The following is a 25,712-nucleotide window of genomic DNA, read 5'->3' as shown; positions in this document are numbered from 1 at the left end:
GAACGGCCGTGATCAGCGTGGAAGGACCTGCCTCAGAGCTCATGCATGTGGCTCCTGGAGAAAACCCTCAGGTTCTTGTCCTGTGGGCGTCCCCTTAGCTGAGGGTCCACCATGTGCAGGGAGTCACCCCAGAGAGGTACCAGGAGGGGAACCTGGGCGGAAGTCTCAGCCCCTGTGAGCCTGACTCTGTGACGTGACGCGTCCCTTCTGCTTCATTCTCCTCACGAGGAAGAGCCAGCAAGTCAGACACACTCACAGGGGGAACTGTCTCCCCTCCTGTGTATCACAGAACTGGTGGAAAATTGAAAATCAACACAGTCCACCTTCTGGATACTAATTATTTCCATTCCTCCCATAAACAAAATAAACTCCCTCCCACCAAGGCCCCTAAAAGTCTCTTCCATCACAGAAGCAGCGCGATGTTAGCATCTCATCATGTGACTCAGGGCCACGCAGAGGAGGCGCCTTGAGAGCATCTGTGCAGTGAAGCTGTCTGTGCTCAGCTCCTTGTGGGCTCAGGCAGTTTCCTGCCCCACAAGCCCTGGATGTGGATACAGTGGAGGACAGACACAGGGTAACTTGTACACCCATTTTTTTAATATAGAATATATTAAATATATAAAGCAATTTTTTTTTTATTCTCTAGTTTTTTTTTTTTTTAAATAGAGGCATGTTTATTTATTTATTTGTTTGTTTGTTCTGTTTACACATGCACTGGGTACAGTCAGAAGCGCGGGAGGGTGAGAGAATTCACCAGAGCCAGAGCGGGGAGCAGAGCAGGCAGAAGGATCGAAGTACACTGCTGAGGGGAGCAGCAGGCGGCAGGAGAGGTCTGCGCGCCATGTGGGACCCTCCTCCGGTGGCCGGGGAGCAGCTGGGGATCGAACCGGCGCTGCAGAAGCCGCGGGCAGCCTCGCAACCCAGCGCTCAACCGCTGCGCCACCGGGGAGGCCCTATAAAGCAATTTGAAAGCAAATTTATTGACATATAACTTAATTAAGTCAATTGTTGAAGGCTCATCTCTCATGTCCTTTTGGTAAGTACAGAGCAGGGCAACCATCCCATACTGTTATCTTGAGAACATCTCCATCACAACAAGCTTGTTTCCTGAGCCTGGGCCCATGGGCACCACCCCCACCTTCCTCTCCCCAGCCCTGGGCAGCAGGAGCCCACTCTCTGCCTCTGGGGACAGGCCTGGGGACTTCTCCCTAACACACCCCAGGAGACTGCTGACACAGACCTACAGCCGGGCATTTGGGGTCCCTAGCCCAATGCAAGCTGTTGCCTAGGAACATACTCCACTGGGTGTTGGGGGTCACAGAGAACCACATGACCCCACCCTGGATGACATGCAGCCTGGGGCGTGTGAGGAGAGAAGGGCTGCAGTAACCTGCCTCAGATGCAGCCAAGGGCGGAGCTGAGGAGTGTCCTCCCTCAGCAGGAAGGGGTCATGGGAGCTGGGTCTTGAAAGCCAGATGTGGGCACAGGAACAGAAGTGACTCAGGGAGCTGATAGAAGGCCGACTACATGACCTCAGCAGCTGCTTTCTCTGTGTGACCTCAAAGATTCCTCCCCCGCATTCTGTGAATTGGGACTTGATACTGTCCTGATACCCCCGCATTCCCTTTCAGAAACAAGGACATGGAAACTGAGGGGTTATGGTAGTGCTCAGGGATGAACCCCAGCCACCTGGCTAATGTCTGGGACTCCTGCCCAACTGCATCCTGAAAACTGACCAGGGGACCTAGGAGGCAGTGACCCTGGATCCCTCACCACCCTCTCCAGATACCACACATTTCTTAGCTGGATTTGACTAAAGACAAAAGGGTGGTGGTAACTCATCATGTCATCACTCTTTATGGAAATGAATTGAACTTATCAAACAAAAAGGCACAGTGCCTGGTTGCACCAAAAAATAAAACCCAACTTTATGCTGTCTCCCAGAGACCCATTGGAGCTATTAAGATAAACAAACAGGATTGAAAAAGTTCTTGGGAAAAAACACAAGTAATTGTGGCACCCCAAAAATTACAGTGGCTGTCCTATAAGATAAACTTCCAGCTAAAAAAGGTAACAAGAGACAGGGATGAACATCATAGGATTAAGGAATTCAACATCAGGAAGATATAACATTCATCAATATACATGCACCAAACAAAGGAGCAAAATATATATGGCAATTATTAACAAATCTGAAAACAGATATTGGTGGCAACACAATAGTGGTAAAGAAATTTAACACCCCACTTTCATCAAGGATATATCTATGTGACAGAAAACAGGGAAACTATAGCTTTAAGTGAGGAATTAGACCAAGTGGGATGAATAGATATTTATAGGGCACTACACTCCAAAAAAGCTGAATATATATTCTTGTCAGGTACAGATGGAACAGTCTCCAGAATACACCACTTGTTGGGTCACATAACAAGTGTCATAAATTCATGATGACTGAAATCATGTAAGTATCTCTCTGATTAGAATGGTATCAAACTAGAATCAACCATAAAAAGAAACCGGGGTGGGGGGCTATAACATGTGGAGATTGAACAACACACTACCAAATGGTTATTGGGTTAAGGAAGAAAGCAACCAAGAAATTTAAAAATACCTTGAGACAAATGACAGCCTATCAGTGGGCACAGCACAAGCAGCACTAAGAGGGGACTATAGAGCAATACAGGCCACACCTAGAGTCAAGACAGAGCTCAAGTAAAGAATCTAATCTTACACCTAAAATAGCTAGAAAGAACAAAAGAACCAAAAGACAGTAGAAGGAAAATATTAAAGCAGAAATGAATGACACCAAAATCAAAGACAGACCAAAAAAATCAATGAAACCAAAAGCTGATTCCTGAAAAAAAAAAAGACAAATCTTTTTGTCTGCTACACTTTCAAGAAGGTAAAAAGGGGGGAAATGCCTAATAAATAGAATAAAAATCAAAAGTGGAGAAGTTACAACCGACACTTTAGGAATACAGGAGATCATAAGACAATACTAAATATCTATATGTTGATAAATTGAATAACCTCAAATAACCTAGAAGAAACTGACAATTTCTCAGAAGTATACAAGCTTCTGAGACTGAATCAGGAAGATCCAGAACAAAGCAACTACAAGCAAAGTCACTAAGACAGTAATCAAAACTTTCCCAAACAACAAAGCCCAGGACCAGACATTTTGAGTGACTTCTACAAAATCTTTAAAGATGAACTAACACCTGACTTGTCAACTCTTCAAAAAAAAAAAAAAAGCAAACAGAGGATGAGGGAATGCTGCCATCACATCTCACGAGGCCAACATTCCCTTGATACCAAAAGCAGAGAAGGACAGATCTGGCTCCTCTCAGGGCTGCTGAGCCTCTGTGCTGCTGGAGACCATGAGGTTTATTGGAGAAAAACATCTTCCCTTCCATTCCCACACTGTGGAACCCACACCCTGGACCCACTCTGCTCAGAGTACCAGGCCCCTCCATTCCCAGTCCCTGGTCCTGGGATGCAAATTCCCACCCCTCCCCATATCACACCAGTGACTCCCCAGGACAGAGGCCCAGGATCCAAGCCCCCATGAAGGACAGGCCAGTGCCTGCTGTGGTACTGTGCCCCTCAGTGTGAGCAGGTGTCACGGAAAAGCATCATGACACAGGACATTGTCCCCAAGTGTTACAGTGCAATCCCGATACTAAATGGGTTGCCTGACTGTGGGTCCTTACCCATGCGCTCTCAGGGGACTTCAACTGCAGGCATGCAAAAAAGGTTAATCAAAGGTTTATTTCCAAGGGAAGGGGAAATGAATAACTCAGGGAAAAAAAGAGGGAGATAAATTCTTAAATGCATCCTGTTTTACTGACCTGGAATTCCAAATGACCCACTGAGACCAAGCGCTGAGAGAGAGAGAGAGAGAGAGAGAGAGAGAGAGAGAGAGAGAGAGAGCGAGCGCACGCACCCCACTCACATGGCTGGTTATATTCTCAAACAGAGAACATGGCTGCTTACCTTTTCCCTCAGGATCTTGCAACCCTCCCTTTGGTGATCATGGGATTTGTAGTTCCCAGTGTCTTGAAGGAGTAGGGGTGGAGTCCACAAAGCCTGTATGAAGTTTTCTCAGGACATCCTTTCATTTTAACACATGGTGTAGGGGTCCCCCCACAGACCCCTGTCCTGCTCTATCTGCTTGTTCAGCTCACCTGAAGGTCAGTCACTCTCCAGCCCTGACCTGCCAGGGACAAGGACAAGGTCCTGCCCCAAACACAGCAGGTGCTGGGTCAGATCCCCACAGAGGTCTTCATCCTCCTCTTCTCTAACTCTGGGGGGGATTCCTGCCTCAGGCTGAGGTACCCAGTGGAGACAGAGCAGCAGAGAAGGGAAATGAGTCCTGATCAGAGAAAACACCCTCAATCAGAGAGCAGGCAGAATGAGGGGTATCCCAGAACCCCAAAACCTATAAGCTTTAAATGGCTTCTGCCATCTGCCGCATAAAAGAGCACACTCTGAGTGTGAAAGACCACAGCAGAGTAGCGTCCACAGAGCAGAAGGGAAGATGGGATCACAGTTTCCCAAAAAAAATCAGTGAAAGTTAATCCCTCCCCCCCTCCAGAGTAGATGACCAGACTTCGTGGGGGGAGAGGCTGCAGCTGCAGGACAAGCTCCACCCTCACCTCAACCCAGCTCAACAGCCAGCTCTACCCACCCCAGGGGGAGGGGAGCCAAGGGGAAATTTGGACTCAAATATGCCTCAGGAGGACTTACCCAGAAACCTCATCTCCCCCAATGCTACCCTTGGGTCCATGTGGGGAGGAGAAAGAGGGAGGGTACAGAGCACAGGGCAGGTATCCCTGGACAACCCTGGGGGACACTGGACACCCTGCAGGAAGGACACTCACCCCACTCTCTGCCTCTCCATCTCTTCAGGGTCTGTTTTTGCTGCTTTGTCAACACACACTGTTCCCTGTTCTGTCTTGTCAGATACAAATTGTCCTGATCCTGGTGGGTTAATCATTTCCTTTCCTCTTTAATGGACATATACCTCTAATTTTTTAAATCGTTTCAAGTGCTTTTGAAATAGTTTCAGGTAAATACCTAAGGTTGCCAAAAGACAGAGGAGAAAGTAAAATGAATTGTGAATTTAAGATACAACTACTGACGGGAAGAAGAAACCCCTTTCTCCCACTTGCTTTCCAGTAAAGTTTGTGTAGGCAAAGTTAAGATGAGGGGTTCACAAGGAAAGCCTCTTTGGAAAACAGTGCTGGGGACTGTGCAAAAGAACGAAACTAGACCACTGTCTCACGCCTCACACACAAATCAACTCAAAATGGATAACAGACTGGGCCACAGGTCAAGAAACTATAAAATTCATGGAAGAAAACAAGGACAGAATGCTCCATGACACACGTCAGAGATATCTGTGTGGCCCCGTCCCCTGCAGCCAGGAGAACAAAAGGGAATGTGAAGCAGGGGCTCCAGCACACTAAAAAGATGGAAGATTTATAGTCAAGTTTTACAGTTTCCTTTAGTTTCATGACAAACCTATATTTCTTTATTCGTGGTGTGAAAGAACTTTAAAAGAACTAATGTGCATATGCACATTAGAGAGAGAAGAAAGATCACTGGAAATAAAACACCCAAAGTTCCCCATCCCCTCGTGGGTGAAGACCCAACCACACAACCCTGGCCCAAAGCAGGCCACTGCGGCCTGAAAGGCCCCCCCACCCCCACCCGGAGTCTAAGGCGCCTTCAGGTGGGGACCTGGGAAGTGGATGAAAGGAGCCAGCAAGTCTGGGCCAAAAGGAGCAAAATTAAAGTGCAAGGCAAGGGAAAGGTCGGTCTCCCCCTGGCTCTCTTCCAGGTGTCTCCTTCCCTGTCTCTACGTTCTTGGTTCAAGGCCAAAGCCAAGAGGCAAGGCAGCTTCTCCACACGTCTCTCTTTTGTGTGTGTCACCCGGGGCTCTCTGTGCTGACAAACCTTTATGTTCTGAGCAAATTGTCCATCAAACAGCCCATCACAGCTGACACTCCTGGTGTCCATCATGATCAGCCCCAGAACTTGCCGTCAGCCTCCCGGGTATCCTGCCCCTGGTACATCAGAGGGTGTCAGTGTCCGGCACTCTTTGGGGCATCAGCAGGGCAGGAATCTCAGGTTAAAACAGGAGCTTTAGTTCAAAGAAAACAGATCAATAGTCATGTAGCGTGTGCGTGCAGCCTGTGTGTGTGCAGATTCCTGTCCTAGGTATGGGCCCTTCCTCCTTTGCCTCCTATCAAAAGGACAGAGGTAGAGGACAGGGCACTGTCTGTGTTTCTCAACCATGTGCTCAGTTGCAACCAGTCAGGCTCAGGGAACAGCAATGAGGTTTCTCTAACAAACAGGAGAGCAGGGAAATAAAGAGTTTCTAAGGCCTCCGCAGCCAACCGTGTCACCCCAGATAGTGTCCACAGTGTCCAACAGTGCCAAATAAAGGCTGCCTGTGTAAAGTGGTACAGTCCCATCAGGGAAGGCCTGGAGCTGGTGGCACAGCCGCAAACACTGGGCCAGGATCCAACTCACAGTGGCAGCAGGAGATGCTCCCAGGGGGTGCTCCCCTCTGAGGAGACACCCTAGCAGGCACAGCCACAGCCTGAATGCCAGGCTGGACAGAAAGGAGGCAACAGCATTGGCAGGTAGTGCCGGACAGACAGCAGCATGACAGGTCTCAAAGGTGACCTTGCTGCTGTAGCCCCAGTGGGCTGCATGCCCTGGGGTGGTGTGGGGGGTACAGAGAGCCTCTGCTACAGTTTGGCTGCAGCCTTTGTCGATGACACTGACGGTAACTGGTGGTAAAGTGTCCACCTACTGTCACCCACTGCTACTCCCGCTGCTGGGTGCAGTGGGTACAGCTGTCAGGGTGGCCTGGACCCTGTCCTCAAGCAGCAGCCTCCTGGAGCCTACCAGGGTGGGTGGGGTCCATTCAAACCCAGCTGGGTCCCCACAGCTATCATCCCTAGCCCACGAGGTGGCCTCAGGAAACTGACCTGTGGCACCCACTGCAGGGCAACCTTGGTGCTACCCAGAAGCAGCTCCTCTGGGGGGGGGCAGGGGATGGGGAGCCTAAGCCCTAGGGGTTCCTTTGCTTAAATCTGGCTTGCTCTGGGAGAGGGGCCCTCTGAAGCCTGTCTGCCACTAGGCAGGAAACCCTCCTCTGCCAACACCTCTAGAGCTATGCCCACCAGCTCCCACCTGCACATGCAGAGTGCCAGAGCAGGAAACCACCACTGCTGCTGCCAGCGCTTTCAGACTCCTGCTCCCACTGGCCTCTGGCTGTGCCCACTGAGGCAGCCACACCAACACACCAACGTGTGTCCCACCACTCAGGGGGCAGGAAAGAGCTGGGCAAGCCACAGGGATCTTGAGTCAGTGTTAAACACTATATTATTATATACAAACATACACACATTCACATGTTATCTATTAATGCCTTTAGTAAATTTTACTTGAAAAATTTGTATTGTAAATTTGTATCAAATGAATGAGAAACCCATCCAGGGATAGTGACAGGCCCTCCAAATTGCTACTTTACAGTCTGAAATGTTGGGTGGCATCATGACCCTTCTTTCTCACAACCCAGATGTCAATTTAGGAAATGCTGTAAAGTCCATTTCTAAATATATCCAGCTCCAATGACTTCCTACTATTTTCTTGATCACACCCCATAAAGCTACCAAGTTTTCCATTCTAGAATCTGTGATAGTTTCCTACATGTATCTTCCCACCTCTCACTATTACCTCTTGATTCTTCACAGCAGCCAGATTGAGGCTTCTAAAGAGAAGTTGCACCATGTCAATCTCTGTCCAGAAAGGTCTGTTAGTCCCACATCTTACTCAGAGAAAAGATTATGAATTCCAAACCATCTTCAGTGACAAACCTAAATATATGGCAATTATTTCCTTTCATAGAAAAGTATAGGTTTTTCACTTTGAAACAGCAAAAGCCCAGTGTATCAGTTTAGTTAAAAATTCACCCCCAAAATATGCTACTTGGCCATAAAGTTTCCCTTTGTAAATACATTTACATTCACCTAATTCTATGCTTATTTCATAATGGTTTTAAATAAAACCCATCAAAATCTTTAGTTAAATAATTCCACATCTGGATTAAATCATGGCAGTATGGATGTTTTTTAGAAATTCCAGCTTAGAGAGAAGAACAAAGACCCCGGGAGACCCACACACAGCCCAGGCTGCCGGTAAGCTTGCGCGGAAAAGCGGCGCGCTTGGCGCGCTTGAAAAGCAAACGTGGATCGGGATCGCTGCTGCCCAGGTCCCCGCGCCAGCGACCTAGGCTTGCGGGGAGACGCGCGGAGGCCCTCACTGAGTGAGCAGGAACCAGGCGCCCAGGCACAGGAGCGGGAGCAAAAGGCACCATTCCCGCGCCACTGAACTGGGCTACAGCCCGCCTCCTGGAACTGAGGGCTTTGAACTGAGACACGGGGCACGAAATTCAGGGCGTGGGTTCTCCACGCGGGTGGGACACAAGGCAGACACAGCACCCCAAAGCCGTTGAGGTTTACCCTACCATTCTCGCTCTGCTCCCTGTCCCACGGGGGGGGGTCGAAAAACAGCCCCCCAAGGACAATAGGAGAGATCTCTGGCGCCACCTAGTGACCAGAAAAAAAGTCACTAACACCCCATAGAACAGGGAAACTTCTTAAGAAAAGACTTGAAAAGGGCAGAAGGCTTCTGGAGGACCCAGTGGCCAGCTGGGAAGTTAGCCCATGCCAGGCCCCTCCCGACCAGCAGTCTGAGCCCACAGAGGGAGCAGGCACCCACGTCTGGGGCAGACCGGGCGCGCAGAAGAGTGTGCCTGAAACCGGAGGCGCAGGGACTGCATCCCGCTTCGCCATTTTAGAACAGGGACATTTCTTCAGTAAAGACTGCCTAAAACCAGCAGAAAGCTCCCCCAGAAGCCAGAGATGGCTCCTAGAGGAGCCAGAGGGGAGCGGAGAAGTTCACCCAAGATGCCGGCCAGTCCGAGCAACACAGTGTCCCAATGCATACGACAAATTAGAAAACAGACAGTAGGGAGTAGAAGAACCACACGCAACCTAACAACTCCTCAGGAAAGAAGCACACCATAAAAAGAAAACCACTCCCCAGATTGCAACGACAGCAACTTGGAAGAACTTCTGAGCCTTCCAGAAAGAGAATTTAAAATTGCCATGATTAAAAAACTGACAGAAGTCATAAAGGAAAACAATGATCAGAAGAAGGAAATTGAGTCCCTAAAGAGGGAAAACAATGGTCAGAAGAATGAAATTGAGTCCCTAAAGAGGGAAGTAAAAGAAATGCAGGAGATCAAAGAATTAATGGAGGAACTAAAGAATTCTGGGAAAAGCAATTAAAGCAGAATAGATGAAATGGAAGAACGAATAAGTACTCTTGAAGACACAGAAATAAAAAGAACCAAAACAGAAAAGGAAAGAGAAGTACGAAGGAAAAAGAATGAAGAAAGACTTCAGGAACTATCTGACTCCATGAGGAAAGGAAATATAAGAGTTATAGGAATTCCAGAAGGAGAGGAGAGAGATGTAGGAACAGAGAAAATATTCCAGGAGATAATTGAAGAGAACTTCCCAAATGCGAAGAAGGAGCTGAAAATTGATATACAAGAAGCAAGAAGAACACCAAACTTCCACGACGAAAGGAAAAATACAGCAAGACACATAATAGTAAAACTCCCAAGAATCCAGGACAAGGAAAAAATAATGAAGCTGACAAGAGGGAAGAAACAGATAACATTCAAAGGAAAACCAATCAGGCTGACATCAGACTTCTCTGAAGAAACACTACGGGCAAGGAGAGAGTGGAGGGACATAGTCAACAGACTCCAAGAAAACAGATGCCAACCAAGAATACTCTATCCCGCAAAGCTCTCCTTCCTCTATGAAGAAAGAATAAGGATCTTCCCAGACAAACAGAAACTCCGGAATTTCATTACGACTAAACCCCCACTCCAAAAAATACTACAAGGAATCCTAAAGCCAGAACCTCAGAGGGACGAATAACAACGAAAGAAGACCAAAAAAAAGTTATTAAAAGAATAAATAAATAAAATCAAAGGAAAGACAAACACAATGGCAAATACAGATGCTAACATATCAATATTAACTCTAAATGTAAATGGACTAAACTCTTCAATAAAAAGACACAGAGTTGCAGCCTGGATTAAGAAACAAAACCCAACCTTTTGCTGTCTCCAGGAAACACATTTAGCTACAAAAGATAAAAATAGGCTCAAAGTTAAAGGATGGAAAACAATCCTACAACAAATGGACCAAAAAAGAAAGCAGGAACAGCTATACTTATATCAGATAAAACAGACTTCAAACTCAAAAAAATAAAAAGAGACCCCAATGGTCACTACATTATGATCAAGGGGACAATACTTCAAGAAGAAATAACACTCATTAACATATACTCACCAAACGAAGGAGCACCAAAATATATCAGACAACTGTTGTCCTCTCTGAAAACAGACATCAGAGAAAACACATACGTAGTGGGAGACTTCAACACACCACTATCAACAATGGATAGATCAACAAGACAAAAAATAAGTAAAGAAACTAAAGCTCTAAATAAGGACCTAGAGCATTTGGGCTTAACAGACATCTATAGAACACTAAACCCAAAAAAACAGAGTACACATTTTTCTCAAGCGCACACGGATCATTCTCCAGGATCGATCACATACTGGGGCACAAGACAAACATCAACAGATACACCAAGATTGAAATCATACCAACCATCTTTTCTGACCACAAAGGCATCAAACTAGAAATAAACCATAAAAAGAAGGCAAGGAACTATCCTACCTCATGGAGACTAAAAACCACACTACTGGAAGACCACTGGACTAACGAGGAGATCAAAGAAGAAATTAAAAAATTCTTTGAATTGAATGACAAGGAGGACACCAATATCCTAAATGTATGGGATGCAGCAAAAGCAGTAATAAGATGAAAATATATAGCAATAGAAGCTCACATCAAAAAACAAGAAAGAACTCAAAGAAACAACCTAATCTCGAAGCTCAAAGATCTAGAAAAAGAACAACAAAAACCCCAAAACCAGTAGAAGAAAAGAAATAATAAAAACCAAAGCAGAAATAAATGAAATTGAAACTAAAAAAACAATCCAAAAGATCAATGAAACCAAGAGCTGGTTCTTTGAAAAAATAAATAAAATAGACAAACCCCTGGCCAGGCTCACAAAGGAAAAAAGGGAGAAAGCACAAATAAACAGGATTATCAATGAACGAGGAGAAATCACAACGGACACAGCAGAAATCAAAAGAATTATTAATAACTACTATGAACAGTTATATGGAAACAAGTTCAACAATCTAGAGGAGATGGACAAATTCCTACAACTCTACAATCACCCAAAGCTAGATAAAGAAGAAATAGAACACCTAAACAGACCAATTACAAGCAGTGAAATTGAAATGGTAATCAAAAACCTCCCCAAAAACAAAAGCCCAGGACCTGATGGATTTACAAATGAATTCTACCAAACATTCAGAGACGAATTAGTGCCTATCCTTCACAAACTCTTCCAAAAAAATGGGAAGGAAGGGACAATACCAAACACATTCTATGAAGCCAACATTACACTAATACCAAAACCGAATAAGGACAACACAAAAAAGGAAAACTACAGGCCAATCTCCCTAATGAACACTGATGCAAAAATCCTCAATAAAATTTTAGCTATCAGAATCCAACAATGTATCCATAAGATAATTCACCACAACCAAGTTGATTCATTCCAGGGACACAAGGATGGTTTAACATCCGAAAATCAATCAACGTTATCCAACACATCAACAAAAAGAAATATAAAAACCATATGATAATATCAATAGATGCTGAGAAAGCTTTCGACAAAGTGCAACACCCATTCATGATAAAAGCCCTTGAAATTCTTGGGATACAAGGAACATACCTCAACATCATAAAGGCCATCTATGACAAGCCAACAGCCAGTATCATTCTCAATGGTGAAAAGCTGAAGCAATTCCATTAAGATCTGGAACAAGACAAGGATGTCCACTCTCACCACTGCTTTTCAATATAATACTGGAAGTCCTAGCCAGAGCAATAAGACAAGAGAAAGACATACAAGGAATCCAAATAGGAAAAGAAGAAGTCAAACTATCACTATTTGCAGATGATATGATAATATACATAGAGAACCCCAAAAAGTCCACAGAAAAACTAATTCAACTCATCAATCAGTTCAGTAAAGTGGCAGGATACAAAATCAACACGCAAAAGTCAGTAGCCTTCCTATACACAAACAATAAATCTGAAGAAGAAATCAAAAAAACCATCCCTTTTTTATTGAAACAAAAAAAATCAAATATTTGGGAATAAATCTAACAAAAGAGGTAAAGGACCTATACAAAGAAAACTATAAAACACTGTTAAAAGAAATAGAAGAAGACACAAAGAAATGGAAAGACATCCCCTGCTCATGGATTGGAAGAATAAACATTATTAAAATGGCCATCCTACCAAAAGGAATATACAGATTTAATGCTATTCCAAGCAAAATTGCAATGTCATTCTTCAAAGAAATAGAACAATTATTGATGAAATTCATATGGAATCACAAAAAACCCCGAATAGCCAAAGCTCTCCTGAAAAAGAAAGAAAGGAATGGAGGCATTACACTCCCAGACTTCAAACTATACTATAAAGCCATAATCATCAAAACTGCATGGTATTGGAACAAGAACAGACATACAGACCAATGGAATCGAATAGAAAATCCAGAAATAAACCCACAGATTTATGGTCAACTAATCTTTGACAAAGGAGCAAAGACTATGCATTGGAGCAAAGAAAGTTTGTTCAATAAATGGTGCTGGGAAAACTGGGTTGCTACATGCAAAAGAATGAAGCTTGACCACTACCTCACACCATACACAAAAGTCAACTCAAAATGGATTAAAGAACTAGACATAAGACCTGAAACCATAAAATATATAGAAGGAAATATAGGCGAAACACTACGTGATCTGCACATCAAAGACATCTTTACAGACACATCACCCAAAGCAGTGATAGTGAAGGCAAAGATAAACAGCTGGGACTACATCAAATTAAAGAGCTTCTGCACAGCAAAAGAGACAATAACAAAAACAAAGAGAAACCCCACCAACTGGGAGAACATTTTTGCACCCAACACTAATGATAAAGGACTGATCACAAAAATCTGCAAAGAGCTGATGAGACTCAACAACAACAAAGAAAATAATCCAGTCAAAAAATGGGCAGAAGAGCTAAAAAGAAACTTCTCTGAAGAGGAAATGCAAATGGCCAACAGGCATATGAAAAAATGTTCAACATCACTTGTCATCAGGGAAATGCAAATCAAAACTACCATGAGATACCATCTTACACCAGTGAGAATGGCACATATTAAAAAACTAGCAACAACAAATGTTGGCGAGGGTGTGGAGAAAAAGGAACTCTTCTGCACTGTTGGTGGGAGTGCAAACTGGTACAACCACTGTGGAGAGCTGTGTGGAGATTTCTGGACCTACTAAACATAGAGCTTCCATATGATCCAGCAATTCCACTCCTAGGTATTTACCCAAAGGACACAGAAACATCAATTCCAAAGAACACCTGCACCCCTATGTTTATAGCAGCACTGTTTACAATAGCTAAGCTTTGGAAACAACCCAAATGCCCAAAAATAGATGACTGGATCAAGAAGATGTGGTACATATATACCATGGAATATTACTCAGCATTCAAAAAAAAAAAGATAAACACATGCAATTTGCAGCAACATGGATGGCGCTGGAAGGGATCATGCTCAGCGAAATAAGCCAAAAAGAAAAAGAAAAATACCGGATGGTCTCACTCATAGCAGGAATCTAGAAAACTTAAATAAGGGACCAGGAAAATGAATAACTATAAGAAAGTGAAAATCAAAATCAACAAAAAACTATGAACCAGAGACACTTTTAGGGGGCGGGGGCGGGAGGGGAGGGATTGGGGTCAGAATGGGGAGGCTGCAATTGTATGGGGAATATAACAATAAAATTTATAAAAAAAAAAAGAAAAGAAAAGAAGAAGTCAAACTATCACTATTTGCAGATGATATGATAATATACATAGAGAACCCCAAAAAGTCCGCAGAAAAACTAATTCAACTCATCAATCAGTTCAGTAAAGTGGCAGGATACAAAATCAACACGCAAAAGTCAGTAGCCTTCCTATACACAAACAATAAATCTGAAGAAGAAGAATCAAAAAAAACCATCCCTTTTTTTATTGAAACAAAAAAATCAAATATTTGGGAATAAATCTAACAAAAGAGGTAAAGGACCTATACAAAGAAAACTATAAAACACTGTTAAAAGAAATAGAAGAAGACACAAAGAAATGGAAAGACATCCCCTCCTCATGGATTGGAAGAATAAACATTATTAAAATGGCCATCCTACCAAAAGGAATATACAGATTCAATGCTATTCCTATCAAAATTGCAATGTCATTCTTCAAAGAAATAGAACAATTATTGATGAAATTCATATGGAATCACAAAAAACCCCGAATAGCCAAAGCTCTACTGAAAAAAAAAGAAGGGAATGGAGGCATCACACTCCCAGACTTCAAACTCTACTACAAAGCCTTAATCATCAAAACTGCATGGTATTGGAACAAGAACAGACATACAGACCAATGGAATCGAATAGAAAATCCAGAAATAAACCCACAGATTTATGGTCAACTAATCTTTGACAAAGGAGCAAAGACTATGCATTGGAGCAAAGAAAGTTTGTTCAATAAATGGTGCTGGGAAAACTGGGTCGCTACATGCAAAAGAATGAAGCTTGACCACTACCTCACACCATACACAAAAATCAACTCAAAATGGATTAAAGAACTAGACATAAGACCTGAAACCATAAAATACATAGAAGGAAATATAGGCGAAACACTACGGGACTTGCACATTAAAGACATCTTTACAGACACACTACCCAAAGCAGTGATAGTGAAGGCAAAGATAAACAGCTGGGACTACATCAAATTAAAGAGCTTCTGCACAGCAAAAGAGACAATCACAAAAACAAAGAGAAACCCCACCAACTGGGAGAACATTTTTGCACCCAACACTAATAATAAAGGACTGATCACAAAAATCTGCAAAGAGCTGATGAAAATAATCCAGTCAAAAAATGGGCAGAAGAGCTAAAAAGAAACTTCTTTGAAGAGGAAATGCAAATGGCCAACAGACATATGAAAAAATGTTCAACATCACTTGTAATCAGGGAAATGCAAATCAAAACTACCATGAGATACCATCTTACACCAGTGAGAATGGCACATATTAAAAAAACTAGCAACAACAAATGTTGGCGAGGGTGTGGAGAAAAAGGAACTCTTCTGCACTGTTGGTGGGAGTGCAAACTGGTACAACCACTGTGGAGAGCTGTGTGGAGATTTCTGGACCTACTAAACATAGAGCTTCCATATGATCCAGCAATTCCACTCCTAGGTATTTACCCAAAGGACACAGAAACATCAATTCCAAAGAACACCTGCACGCCTATGTTTATAGCAGCACTATTTACAATAGCTAAGCTTTGGAAACAGCCCAAATGCCCAAAAATAGATGAATGGATCAAGAAGATGTGGTACATAAATACCATGGAATATTACTCAGCATTCAAAAAAGATAAACACATGCAATTTGCAGCAACATGGATGACGCTGGAAGGGATCATGCTCAGCGAAATAAGCCAAAAAGAAAAAGAAAAATACCGGATGGTCTCACTCATAGCAGGAATCTAGAAAACTTAAATAAGGGACCAGGAAAGTGAATATAAGAAAGTGAAAATCAAAATCAACAAAAAACTATGAACCAGAGATTCTTTTTGTGGGGTGGGGGGGGGAGGGGAGGGATTGGGGTCAGAATGGGGGGTTTGCAATTGTATGGGGGAATATAAAAAATAAAATTTATTATTTAAAAAAAAGAAATTGTATGGGGAATATAAAAATAAAATTTATTATTAAAAAATAAGTTACAATAAATTAATAAATACTTAAAAAAAAGAAATTCCAGCTTATTTATTGATTTGTAACATGTAACATTTGACAATGTCCCCAGGGAATAACCTTCCTGGGTGTAGGGAGATGACAGTGTCATCACACCTTTTATGAAGTGGGTCACTTGCATAGTCACTACTAGAGTATATCAGACCTGCTGTCATACTGAGGCTTCCCCATGAACAAAGTACGAGAAGTGGTCATTGCCAGACCAGTACAGAAGACGGAGCTCACGCCTGACAGCAGGCACCACCTGAATCCTGTATTTGTGTTTCCTTGTTATGGTGCTGAGCCTTGGTATTATTAAACACAATGAGTTTTCTTTTTTTTTTTTTTAGATTTATTTATTTATTTATACAAGCACTGGGTACAGTCAGAAGTGCAGGAGGGTGAGAGAATTCACCAGAGACAGAGTGGGGAACAGAACAGGCAGACTGACGAAGTACACTGCTGAGGGGAGCAGCAGACGCAGCAGGAGAGGTCTGTGCACCGTGTTGGACCCTCTCTCACCGGTCGGGGATCAAATCGGCACCGCAGAGGCTGAGGACAGCCTCACAGTGCTGTGCTCAACCACTGCACCACCGGGGAGGCCCACAATAAGTTTTTCTTAATGAACGTGGTGGGTTAAAGCAAAAGGATATAACCTGGTCCCCTCAATCATTTCCTTTCTCTCCACCTTTTTAAAAATTATTGTTGAGACAATATAAGTTACAGGTTCACTGACTGGAAAGACACAGTTGCCTCATAGGTCAACCCCTGGTATTTACACAGGAGATTGGTTTGTCTTGGTCTCTCACCATGACCATCACTCAGCAGGGCCCTCAATGGGGAGTTTATATTGCTGCCATTGCTATGTCTCCCTGCTGGATATAGTTTATTTTCCCTCATTAAAAATATTTAATAATTGGGCAACAATCTGCTCAGCCTTTGTAGCCTCTCCATGGAATAACATTTCATTTTTTACCACTTTCTTCTGTCACCTTCTTCACATAACTGTGGACCTTTCCCTTAGAAGAAGGATTTTTGAATGCGCCTCCAATTCTATTCCACAATGTAAAATATTGTCCACAGTTGTAGTCAAAGAGGTGAAGGTGTGTATGGTGAGCTGAGCCATTAATAAATGGCCTTAAGATTTAAAGATACAAAAATCACCACCATGAATGGAAACTGTCCAGATATTGACCAAGACGTACAACCTAAATAAGCCAGTGTGTGGACCATACACTAATAATGAGTTGAATCCAGCCATTTGGAAATTCTCGCATGTTGTCATATAATTTGCTGGATCCAGCTCGAGTAGGCACAGTGAAATGTTAAGAATACTTAATCCATGGTAATGACGTAACAGTAAACAATTTCTTGCAAGCTTGATTCTTTAAAAATTGTGGAGGGCCTCCCCTGGTGGCGCAGGCGGTTAAGCGCAGCTCTGTGAGGCTGTCCTCAGCCTCCACAGCACCTATTCCATCCTGGCCTGCCAGCAAGGGTCCCACATATTGCCAGAGACCTCTCCTGTCTCGCCTGCTGCTCCCCTCAGCGGTGTATTTCATCAGTCTGCCTGTTCTGTTCCCTGCTCTGTCTCTGGTGAGTCCTCTCACCCTCCGACACATCTAGCCTATACCCCAGTTCTTGTATAAATAAATAAATCTTTTTAAAAATAAAATAAAAAAAATAAAAATCGTGGGTCTTGGGCCTCTCTGGTGACCTAGAGGTTAAGTCTCAGCACTATCACCGAGAACACCCGCTGCAAAGCCTGAGTGGATCCCCAGCAAGGGAGCTAGCCCACATGGTGCAGCAGACCATTCCTGTTTCTCGCCTACTACTCCCTTTAGCACTGTATTTCAGTAGATCCACCTGTTCTGCTCCCCACTGTCTCTGGTGAATCCTCTCACCCCCTCCCCGGCCCACTCCTCTGGCTTTCACCCCAGTTCTTCTACACAAAAATTTTTAAAAAATCTTTTAAAAAATTGTGGATATTTCATTAGTGAGTTATAAATAACAACTCAGTGTTGCAAAGAGAAAATAAAGGATAAAAGCACCAAGATTTGTTACTATCAGGAGAATAACAGTTTGGATGTGGTGGATATATAAGTGGTGTAAAAAAATAATCTGCAGCATCGAGTACAAGATCCATCTCAGACCCAGCAAACAGCAGAGGTTGGGGACCCAATGGTGGTGGAGGTGCAGAAGACACAATGGGGGACTCTCTGAGAAATCAGGTCAGAAATCCGCAGAGTCAGGCCTTGTCATCAAACGAGTTTGATGCCAAACTAGAGAGGGTCAGCCCACCATCCATTGCTGCCAGGCTAGGAAGCCTGGGCTGCTCGCAGCCCTGGTCAGCAATAGGCACAGCCTGTTAGGGCTCAGGGTTTAGTTTTGAAGTTTGGCTTAATCTGGCCCTTCATCTACTTTCTGTACATGCATATATAAGTATTTCTCTTTTTCCTTTTGACTTATCCCTCTTCCATCCATGTTGCCACAGTGGCATGAGTTATGTTTTCTGACCGTGGATGCTATTTCATTATACAGGGACATACATCACCTGTATATGTACATATATGTATACATGTAATCCCAGCTTCCACTTGATTTGTCACCTGTCTGTGGCATTTAGGTGGTTTCCATAGCTTGGCTACTGTAAATAGTGCTGCAGTGGTGACGGGAGTGCAGGTTTCCATTCAAAGTACAGTATTTTTCCCATGAGTAGATACCGCATTGTGGAATTGCTGGGTCCAATGGCAGAACCACATTTACTCTTTTATTAAAAAAAATTTATTTATTTATACAAGATTGGGGTATAGGCCAGAGGTGAGGGAGGGTGAGAGGATTCACCAGAGACAGAGCAGGGAGCAGAACAGGCAGATGTATGGAAAGCACTGCTGAGAAGAGGGCTGTCGTACCATGTGGGTATCTCCCTGGCTGGCCAGGAATCAAACCCGCACTGCAGAGGCTGCTGACAGCTTCACAGCACTGCGCTCAACCTGCTGCACCACCGGGGAGGCTCCACATTTACTCTTTTAAGAAACCTCAATACTGTTTCCATAAGGGCCAATTCAGTCTATATCCAAAAGCAATGCAGGACTGTCCCCTTTTTTCCATATCCTTGCCAGCACTTGAGTTTCTGGTCTTTTGGATATGGGCCATTCTCGCAGGTGTGAAATGATTTATATCAGCATCATAAAGCCACAAAATGTGGGCAAAAGGAAATCCTGTAACACTCAGGCAAATACAAGGCTATCTCACACCATGAAAGAAAATAATCATGAAGAAATTCAGGTGAATTACCTGAGTGTTAACATTATCAATGGTCCACTGCATTCTCAAGATGTCCTCCTGAAAGCATCTCCATCACCTAGTCCCAGCCTCTCTGCCTCAAACCCCAGCAACCACTGCATCCTCCAGGGTCTCACCTTTACGGTCTTACTTACACTTCAGAGCCCTGGGCACTGCCGCTGCCCAGGGGCGAACACAACAAAATTTGGTCAGAGATGAGGCCACAGGAGGAATTGATGAGGGTGACTCCCCGATGGGCTCCAGCTACACTGTCCCCAGGGGCTCAGGGATCCAATTTGGGATCCACACTTACCTGGAGCCAGAGTGTAGCTTGTCCTTGTCCACCTGTGGGAAGACACATCATGTAAGGCCAGGGAGCAGTCAGGTCAGAAGACCTAAAGGAATGTTTTAATCCAATAGCACAGGGAAGTTTCCAGAACTGTGAGTAAAGACCCAGGTCAGAACTGGGGAAAATGAAGAAAGGACATGAGGGGGAACTGGGCCTAATGCCCTCTGGGCAACACACGTGTGTGGATGGTACTTCCCATTAACCAGGTAGGGCAAGTTCTCCCTGGGACATGAAAACCCCCAGTGGACAAGATCCCCCACTCCCTTCCCCACCTGAGCACTTCCTCCTCCACATCACAGCTGCAGCCACCGCAGCTCCAGTGAGCACAGCTCCAAGGAGAACCAGGCCAGCAATGATGCCCGCAGTGGGAATGGAGGAATGAGGAGGGGGCACTGGAAGGGAAGAGGAGATGCTGAGCCTCAGGCCTCATCCTGACCCTCTGAAGATCTCCAGAAGGGCTCCTGATTGCTCTGAGCAGAAGCGCAGTGCCCCATGTCCCCTCCTCACCCAATCTCAGAACTTGGGGCTCCAGCAGCCCTTCATGTTGCACGTGGCATGTGTATCTCTGCTCCTCTCCAGAAGGTACCTCCACAGCTGCCCACTTCTGGAAGGTTCCGTCCCCCCCAGGCCTGGTCTCCACCAGCTCTGTGCCCTGGGTCAGGTTCTCCCCATCTCGCTGCCAGGTCAGAGTAATGTCCGCAGGGTAGAAGTCCAGGGCCCAGCACCTCAGGGTGACCTCATGGTCAGAGGTGAGGTGGAGGGTCATGTTTGTTTTTGGGGATCTGAAGAGAAGAGACAAAAAATTCACACTTTGGGATTTTCCTTCCTGGACACTGAAGAAGCCTCACTCACCATCCCCAGAATGGACACGACAATTGGTTTGGAGGGAAGAAGCACAAAACCCAGAAACCAGCCTTGTCTGGAGAATCTGGGATAATCAGGTGAGAGTCCAGGGTAGGAGGATGCAGGTCTCTAAGGAGAACACAGACTTTTGCTCCTGACCTGGGTGGAGGGTGAATGACACAGAAAGGCAGGAGTCAGGTCTCCAAAAATGTTCTGAGACCAAAAACTAGACCTTGAAAGAGAAACTGATGGTTCCCAGGATGGGTCCCAGGTCAAAAGGATCTGGTGAAGGGAGATTTCAGGGCTGGTCTCCCCTCAGGCTCAGGAGACACTAGATTCCTTAACTGCTCTGAGGAAAAGTGGGGTCCTCTGGGGAGTCAGGAAACCCAGGGGGCTCCTCCTCCTCCCCTGACCAGAGAGGGGGCGTTGCTGTGACCCTGACTCCACCCTCCCCGTGGGCGCCTGCCTGAGGAGGTGGGGAGACCTCGCGGCCCTCTTACCTGAGCGCTGCAGCTTCTCCTTCCCGCGCTCCAGGTACCTGCGCAGCCACTGCACACACCTGCCCTCCAGGTAGTTCCTATGGTGCTCAGTCACTCCGGCCGCCTCCCACTCGCGCCGGGTGATCTGAGCGGCCGTGTCCGCCGCGGTCCAGGAGCGCAGGTCCCCGTTCAGGGCCAGGTAATTGGCGCCGTCGTAGGCGAACTGACGGTACGCGCTGAGGAGGCGCCCGTCGGGCCCCACGTCGCAGCCGTACATGTTCTGGAGGGTGTGAGAGCCGCTCCCCGCCCCGTCACCCCGCGGTCACCCCGCGGTCACCCCGCCCGCCCCCGCCGGTAATCAACCGAAACTGACGCGGGAAACTCGCGGGGAACGTCCCGGGGCGCGTCCCGGGTCGAGGGTCCGGCGGGTCCCCCTGCCTCGGGGGACGCTCGGGCCCGGGGTCTGGGGTCCCCGCCCGCCCGCGGGGGTGGGGTCGTGAGCGCCCCGGGCCCGCCCCGCTCACCCGCCGCGCTCTGGTTGTAGTAGCGGCGCAGGGCGCGCAGGTTCTCTCGGAACGTCTGTGCGGTGGCCTTCGCGCTCGGCATCTCCCCCTCCCAGTACTCCGGCCCCTCCTGCTCCATCCAGGGCGCCCGCGGCTCCATCCTCTGGCCCGGGGAGTCGCTGTCGAACCGCACGAACTGCGTGTCGTCCACGTACCCCACGGCGATGAAGCGGGGCTCCCCGGGGCCGGGCCGGGACATCGCGGTGGAGAAAAGCCTCAGGGAGTGGGAGCCTGGGGGCGGGCGGGAGACCCGGGCTGGGGAGACGGGGCGGGAGGGGAGGGGGCGAGGGGGCTCCTGAGATTGAAATGGGGCATCGGAGGAGAAGGCTGGAGACTCAGAGGGGCAAGAGGAGGAGGGAGGCGGGGAGGGACAGAAAGGGGTCAGGGCAGGGGGGGTCACGGGGGACAGCAGGGTCAGCAGTGGGGGAGACTCGCCATTCCTGGGGCCCCCCGTCAGGGTTCCTCTAGTTCCCCCCTCCTCAGTGGCCTTTTCCCTTCCAAGCCAGCACTTACCTGCCCAGGGCTCTGCCAGGGCCCGGGCCAGTAAAAGCAGCAGCAGGAGAGTTGGGGGCGTCACCTGTGCCCTAGAGGGAGCTGAGCATTTGAATCTTCGCGGGTCTAGTGGAGACTTTCTTAACTGGGAGCCAGGGTGATGCTGATTGGCTGCTCAGGAAACCTCCAGGCAATGAGGAGTGAGAACTGGGGTGAGTCACCAGTATCCAGGCAGGAGGACCCGACACAGCTTGTGAGAGAGAGAAGAGAAACGCTGGCGGGATGGGGAATCCCCAACAGTGACCTTCCCTGCCCCAGACACAGCCCCGGGTGCTGAGACCCTGAGACCCACACCCGACACCTGGGACTTTGCCGCCCGCCCCCTCCTCTCCTGCTCCAAGACCTTTGTCACACTGTGTCCCTTACACAGGCCCAGGGACTGGGTCAGCGATTTTCAAACTTTGTCGTTTCGTTCAGGATCTCCGCACACTTTTACAAATTAGTGAGGACCCCAGTATAATTTTAGGAGGTTATAGCTCTCAATATTTACTACATGAGGAATAAAAACACTTTAAAGATATTTTTGTTTCATTTAGAATAATATTAATAACCCAATGTGCGTTCAAAGTGTCTTAAACAAACATGGATATTTAATGAAAATAATCAGGGTCATGCGTGGATATTTTACAGCTTACATTTTTACAATTATTTTTCTTCTCTGTCTCACTAGAGGAATGTTGGATAGTCATATTTTCTCCTGCATCTACTCTTCGTTTTGGTTGGTCAATGAAAAGCTATACAGCCTCTCTGAAATATGTGAGAATAGCATTTTAAGTACCTTTCAGATAACTGTGAATATTGAACTTTGTTCCACTTCTACAATAAATTGAAATTATACAAGTGGTGGTTTCTCAAATGTTATTTGCAAAGTGAGTGGTAGAACAATATCATTGAATGTTCTTTATTCTGTTACATTAATTCCATAGGCCTCTATTGATTATTAATCTTGAACTAATACATGATTTTTTTTTTACTAATATATGATTTTAAAAAGTGATGCATTGTTTTACCAGGTTATATGATCTTTATGTTAATTATTCTACAATCAAATTTTGAAAATCATACATGTTTCACATTCCAAAGATCCCCAAAGAAAAGTAAATGGCTACTGGAAATTGTCAAGTTTATAGCGATGGGACACAATTTGTCATTGTCTGCTTTTCACTTGGCGCTTGTACTTTATCAAGGAAGTTAATTATTATCATTTATCAAGTATCAGTTGACTTTTTTAAAAAATTTTATTTATGTATGCATATAAGAACTGGGTTATAGGACAAAGGTGTGTGTGGGGTGGGGCCAGTGAGAGGATTCACCGGAGACAGAGTGGGGAACAGAATGGGCAGATCTGTGCCCACATTCCCTCCTTACCCCAAGTCAGGACTTGGGGCTCCAGCAGCCCCTCATGCTGCACATGGCATGTGTATCTCTGCTCCTCTCCAGAACGCACCTCCACAGCCGCCCACTTCTGGAAGGTTCCATCCCCCAGGCCTGGTCTCCATCAGCTCCTTGTCCTGGGTCAGGTCCTCCCAAAGACCTCAAGTGGAAGAGGAGACGGCCTGCAAGGATCAGCCCACGACCTCTGCGGCAGCAGAATCGTCGGGGAAGAAGCTTGCCCAGTGCTCATGCAGGAGAATACTGATGGACTTGGACTGACAATCCCTCCAGAAGGTGGAGGAACTTTGGCAGGGTAATGATCTGTTTGGGACACCCTGGGGGAGGATGGTATGGTTTGTACACCCCAATCTGGGGTGTACATCAAGGCCAGTGGGTCTTGATGGCAAAAAGCAGCCTGTGTACTGCCCAGCAGCTAAGCAGAGGGAAAAAGTCAATTTAGAAAGATAAAAGCTGGTGCTGATATTGGGAAGCCCTGAGCGGCTGCTAAGCAGCCTAAGTATTTTGAAAAAGGCCAGTAAGTCTCCTAAAATCACCTGTGGGTGATGCCTTGCTCATTGTTACGTGAGGGTGAGGAGCTGAGCAGCCCGTCCTTGGGGGACGGTGGGGAACATGGCTTGTGGTGGAGCCCACAGCCAAAGAGGGGACCCAAGAGAGTCGGCATGTGGAGCTTGTGTCCACGAATCCCCGACCCATGTGCTTGTGCAATGGGTTGATCTGAGTGCAGGGCCTGCGTGTCACATTGGTGGCTATGAAAGCCGAGTGTTGGAGCGACTGCAGACAGAAAACCCTGAGGATTGGGCAGTTACCCCCAAAGTACAGAATTGCCAATCCAAGAGTGAGTACATCCTGGGGGTAGATGCGGTGTGAGGCTTGTGGCAGAGACCACAGCCAGATAGTCCCTCCCTTGCATGAGCAGTGCCTTCACAGCAGACATGGTGGATCATCTGCTGGTGCCAACAATTGTCTTTTGCCACTAGGTTGGTACCCTGTCTGGAATTATTTGTGTTCTGTTGTATTTTTTATTTTCTATTGTGGGCCATGGCTGCAGTGTATATATTTGTTAAGTGAAAATTGTATATATGTAGATTGTATGGCAGAAAACCCTGAGGGGGTGCATTGTAGGGTAAATGGTTTTTCAGACTTTTCTCCCCTCCAACCATTAGGATTGCCCAGCCTGATGGAGCACCCGCAGTTATTTCATTGTTGTGTTGTTTACTTCTGTGGGCAATGGGAGGGGTATTGAGAGAGTCACCAAGAGAAGGAGAAGCAAAAGAGAGGCAGGAGAGATAAGGGGAGAAAAGGAGGCCAGAGAAACCCAGAGTGAAGCCTGTCGGCCTCCTAGCCCCCTGGCACTCCTGCCTGCCAATGTACCTGGTTGCTGAGATGCATGTGAAGCTCAATAAAAGCCTGAGAAAGCCACTGAGGGCTCCAGGACTCTCCTTTACCTGTCTGCCGGATCATAGGAAACCTGCTCAGTTGTCCCGACCCGCGGGATTCGGAGGCACGAAAAGAGAAGGGCTGAGGATTGAAATGAGGGGCTTGACAACTTGACGCTAGCGTTTGCTTCTTTATTTTTCCTTTTCCTTCACTTTTACATGTTTTTTCCTTTCCCTGTCCTACTACCTTCCCTGGCCTTCTCTATGCTCCTCTCTCAGTACGTTTCTCAGTCTCCTCTCTCAAAGTCTCTACACAGTATCCTTTCCACAGTCTCCCTCTCCAGGTCTCCTCGCCTCATCCTCCATGCAGTCTCCCTCCTTCTCCTCCACACAGTCTCCCTCCTTCTCCTCCACACAGTCTCTCCCGAGGTTCCCTTCTTATCCCCCCTCGCTCCTCTCTCGTACCTCTCAGTCCCACGTGATTTTTTCGAAGCGCAGTGGTTTCTCCGAAGGCTAAAACGAAACCGAAACCTAACTTCGGAGCATGCGCAACACGGCGCATGCTCCATGCGGCTCCGGACACTCAGTGGCCCTGTCCTGCCACTACATCGTAGTTCTGCTGGCGTCCCCATGACACCGCCCTTATAAGCTCAGTCTCTCAGCCTAGGTGTACCCAATTATGTATGCCCGCACCCCACTCCAGGTACCCACCATTAGACATGCATTCAGGACCTCAGGGATCCATCATCAATCCCAATGGCGGGAGGGCAGAAAAACCTGAT

The 25,712-nt window shown here is 46.2% G+C and overlaps 1 protein-coding gene across 1 annotated transcript; it reads right to left on the bottom strand.

The window, feature by feature from the left end:
* Positions 1 to 7,627: 7,627 nt before the first annotated feature.
* Positions 7,628 to 24,109, bottom strand: LOC119251067 (HLA class I histocompatibility antigen, alpha chain G-like). Its single transcript, XM_054698074.1, has 8 exons — positions 24,088 to 24,109; positions 22,121 to 22,273; positions 21,565 to 21,838; positions 21,050 to 21,343; positions 20,230 to 20,504; positions 19,995 to 20,114; positions 19,687 to 19,718; positions 7,628 to 7,789 (listed from the first exon to the last, which is right to left on the bottom strand). The coding sequence occupies exons 1-8, from the start codon at positions 24,107 to 24,109 to the stop codon at positions 7,688 to 7,690; spliced, it is 1,272 nt and encodes a 423-aa protein (XP_054554049.1). The 3' UTR covers positions 7,628 to 7,687.
* Between the last annotated feature and the right edge of the window lie 1,603 nt (positions 24,110 to 25,712).

Source organism: Talpa occidentalis, unplaced genomic scaffold (genome assembly GCF_014898055.3).
Source record: "Talpa occidentalis isolate TD23 unplaced genomic scaffold, MPIMG_talOcc4v2.1 talOcc4.2, whole genome shotgun sequence".
Taxonomy (NCBI): Eukaryota; Metazoa; Chordata; class Mammalia; order Eulipotyphla; family Talpidae; genus Talpa; species Talpa occidentalis.
This window is presented reverse-complemented; position numbering and strand designations above follow the sequence as displayed.

Bases quoted from the DNA above. Each gene is read 5' to 3' on its own strand.
- LOC119251067 (XM_054698074.1), bottom strand. From the start codon at position 24,109: ATGAGCAAGGCATCACCCACAG. The intron at 20,115-20,229 runs GTGAGGAGGGGA...CTTCCCTTCCAG, and splicing joins GCCCCAAGTTCTGAGATTGG to TGCCCCCTCCTCATTCCTCC. The intron at 7,790-19,686 runs GTAAGTGTGGAT...ACTTCTCTTTAG, and splicing joins AAGCTACACTCTGGCTCCAG to AAGCCTCAATCTGGCTGCTG.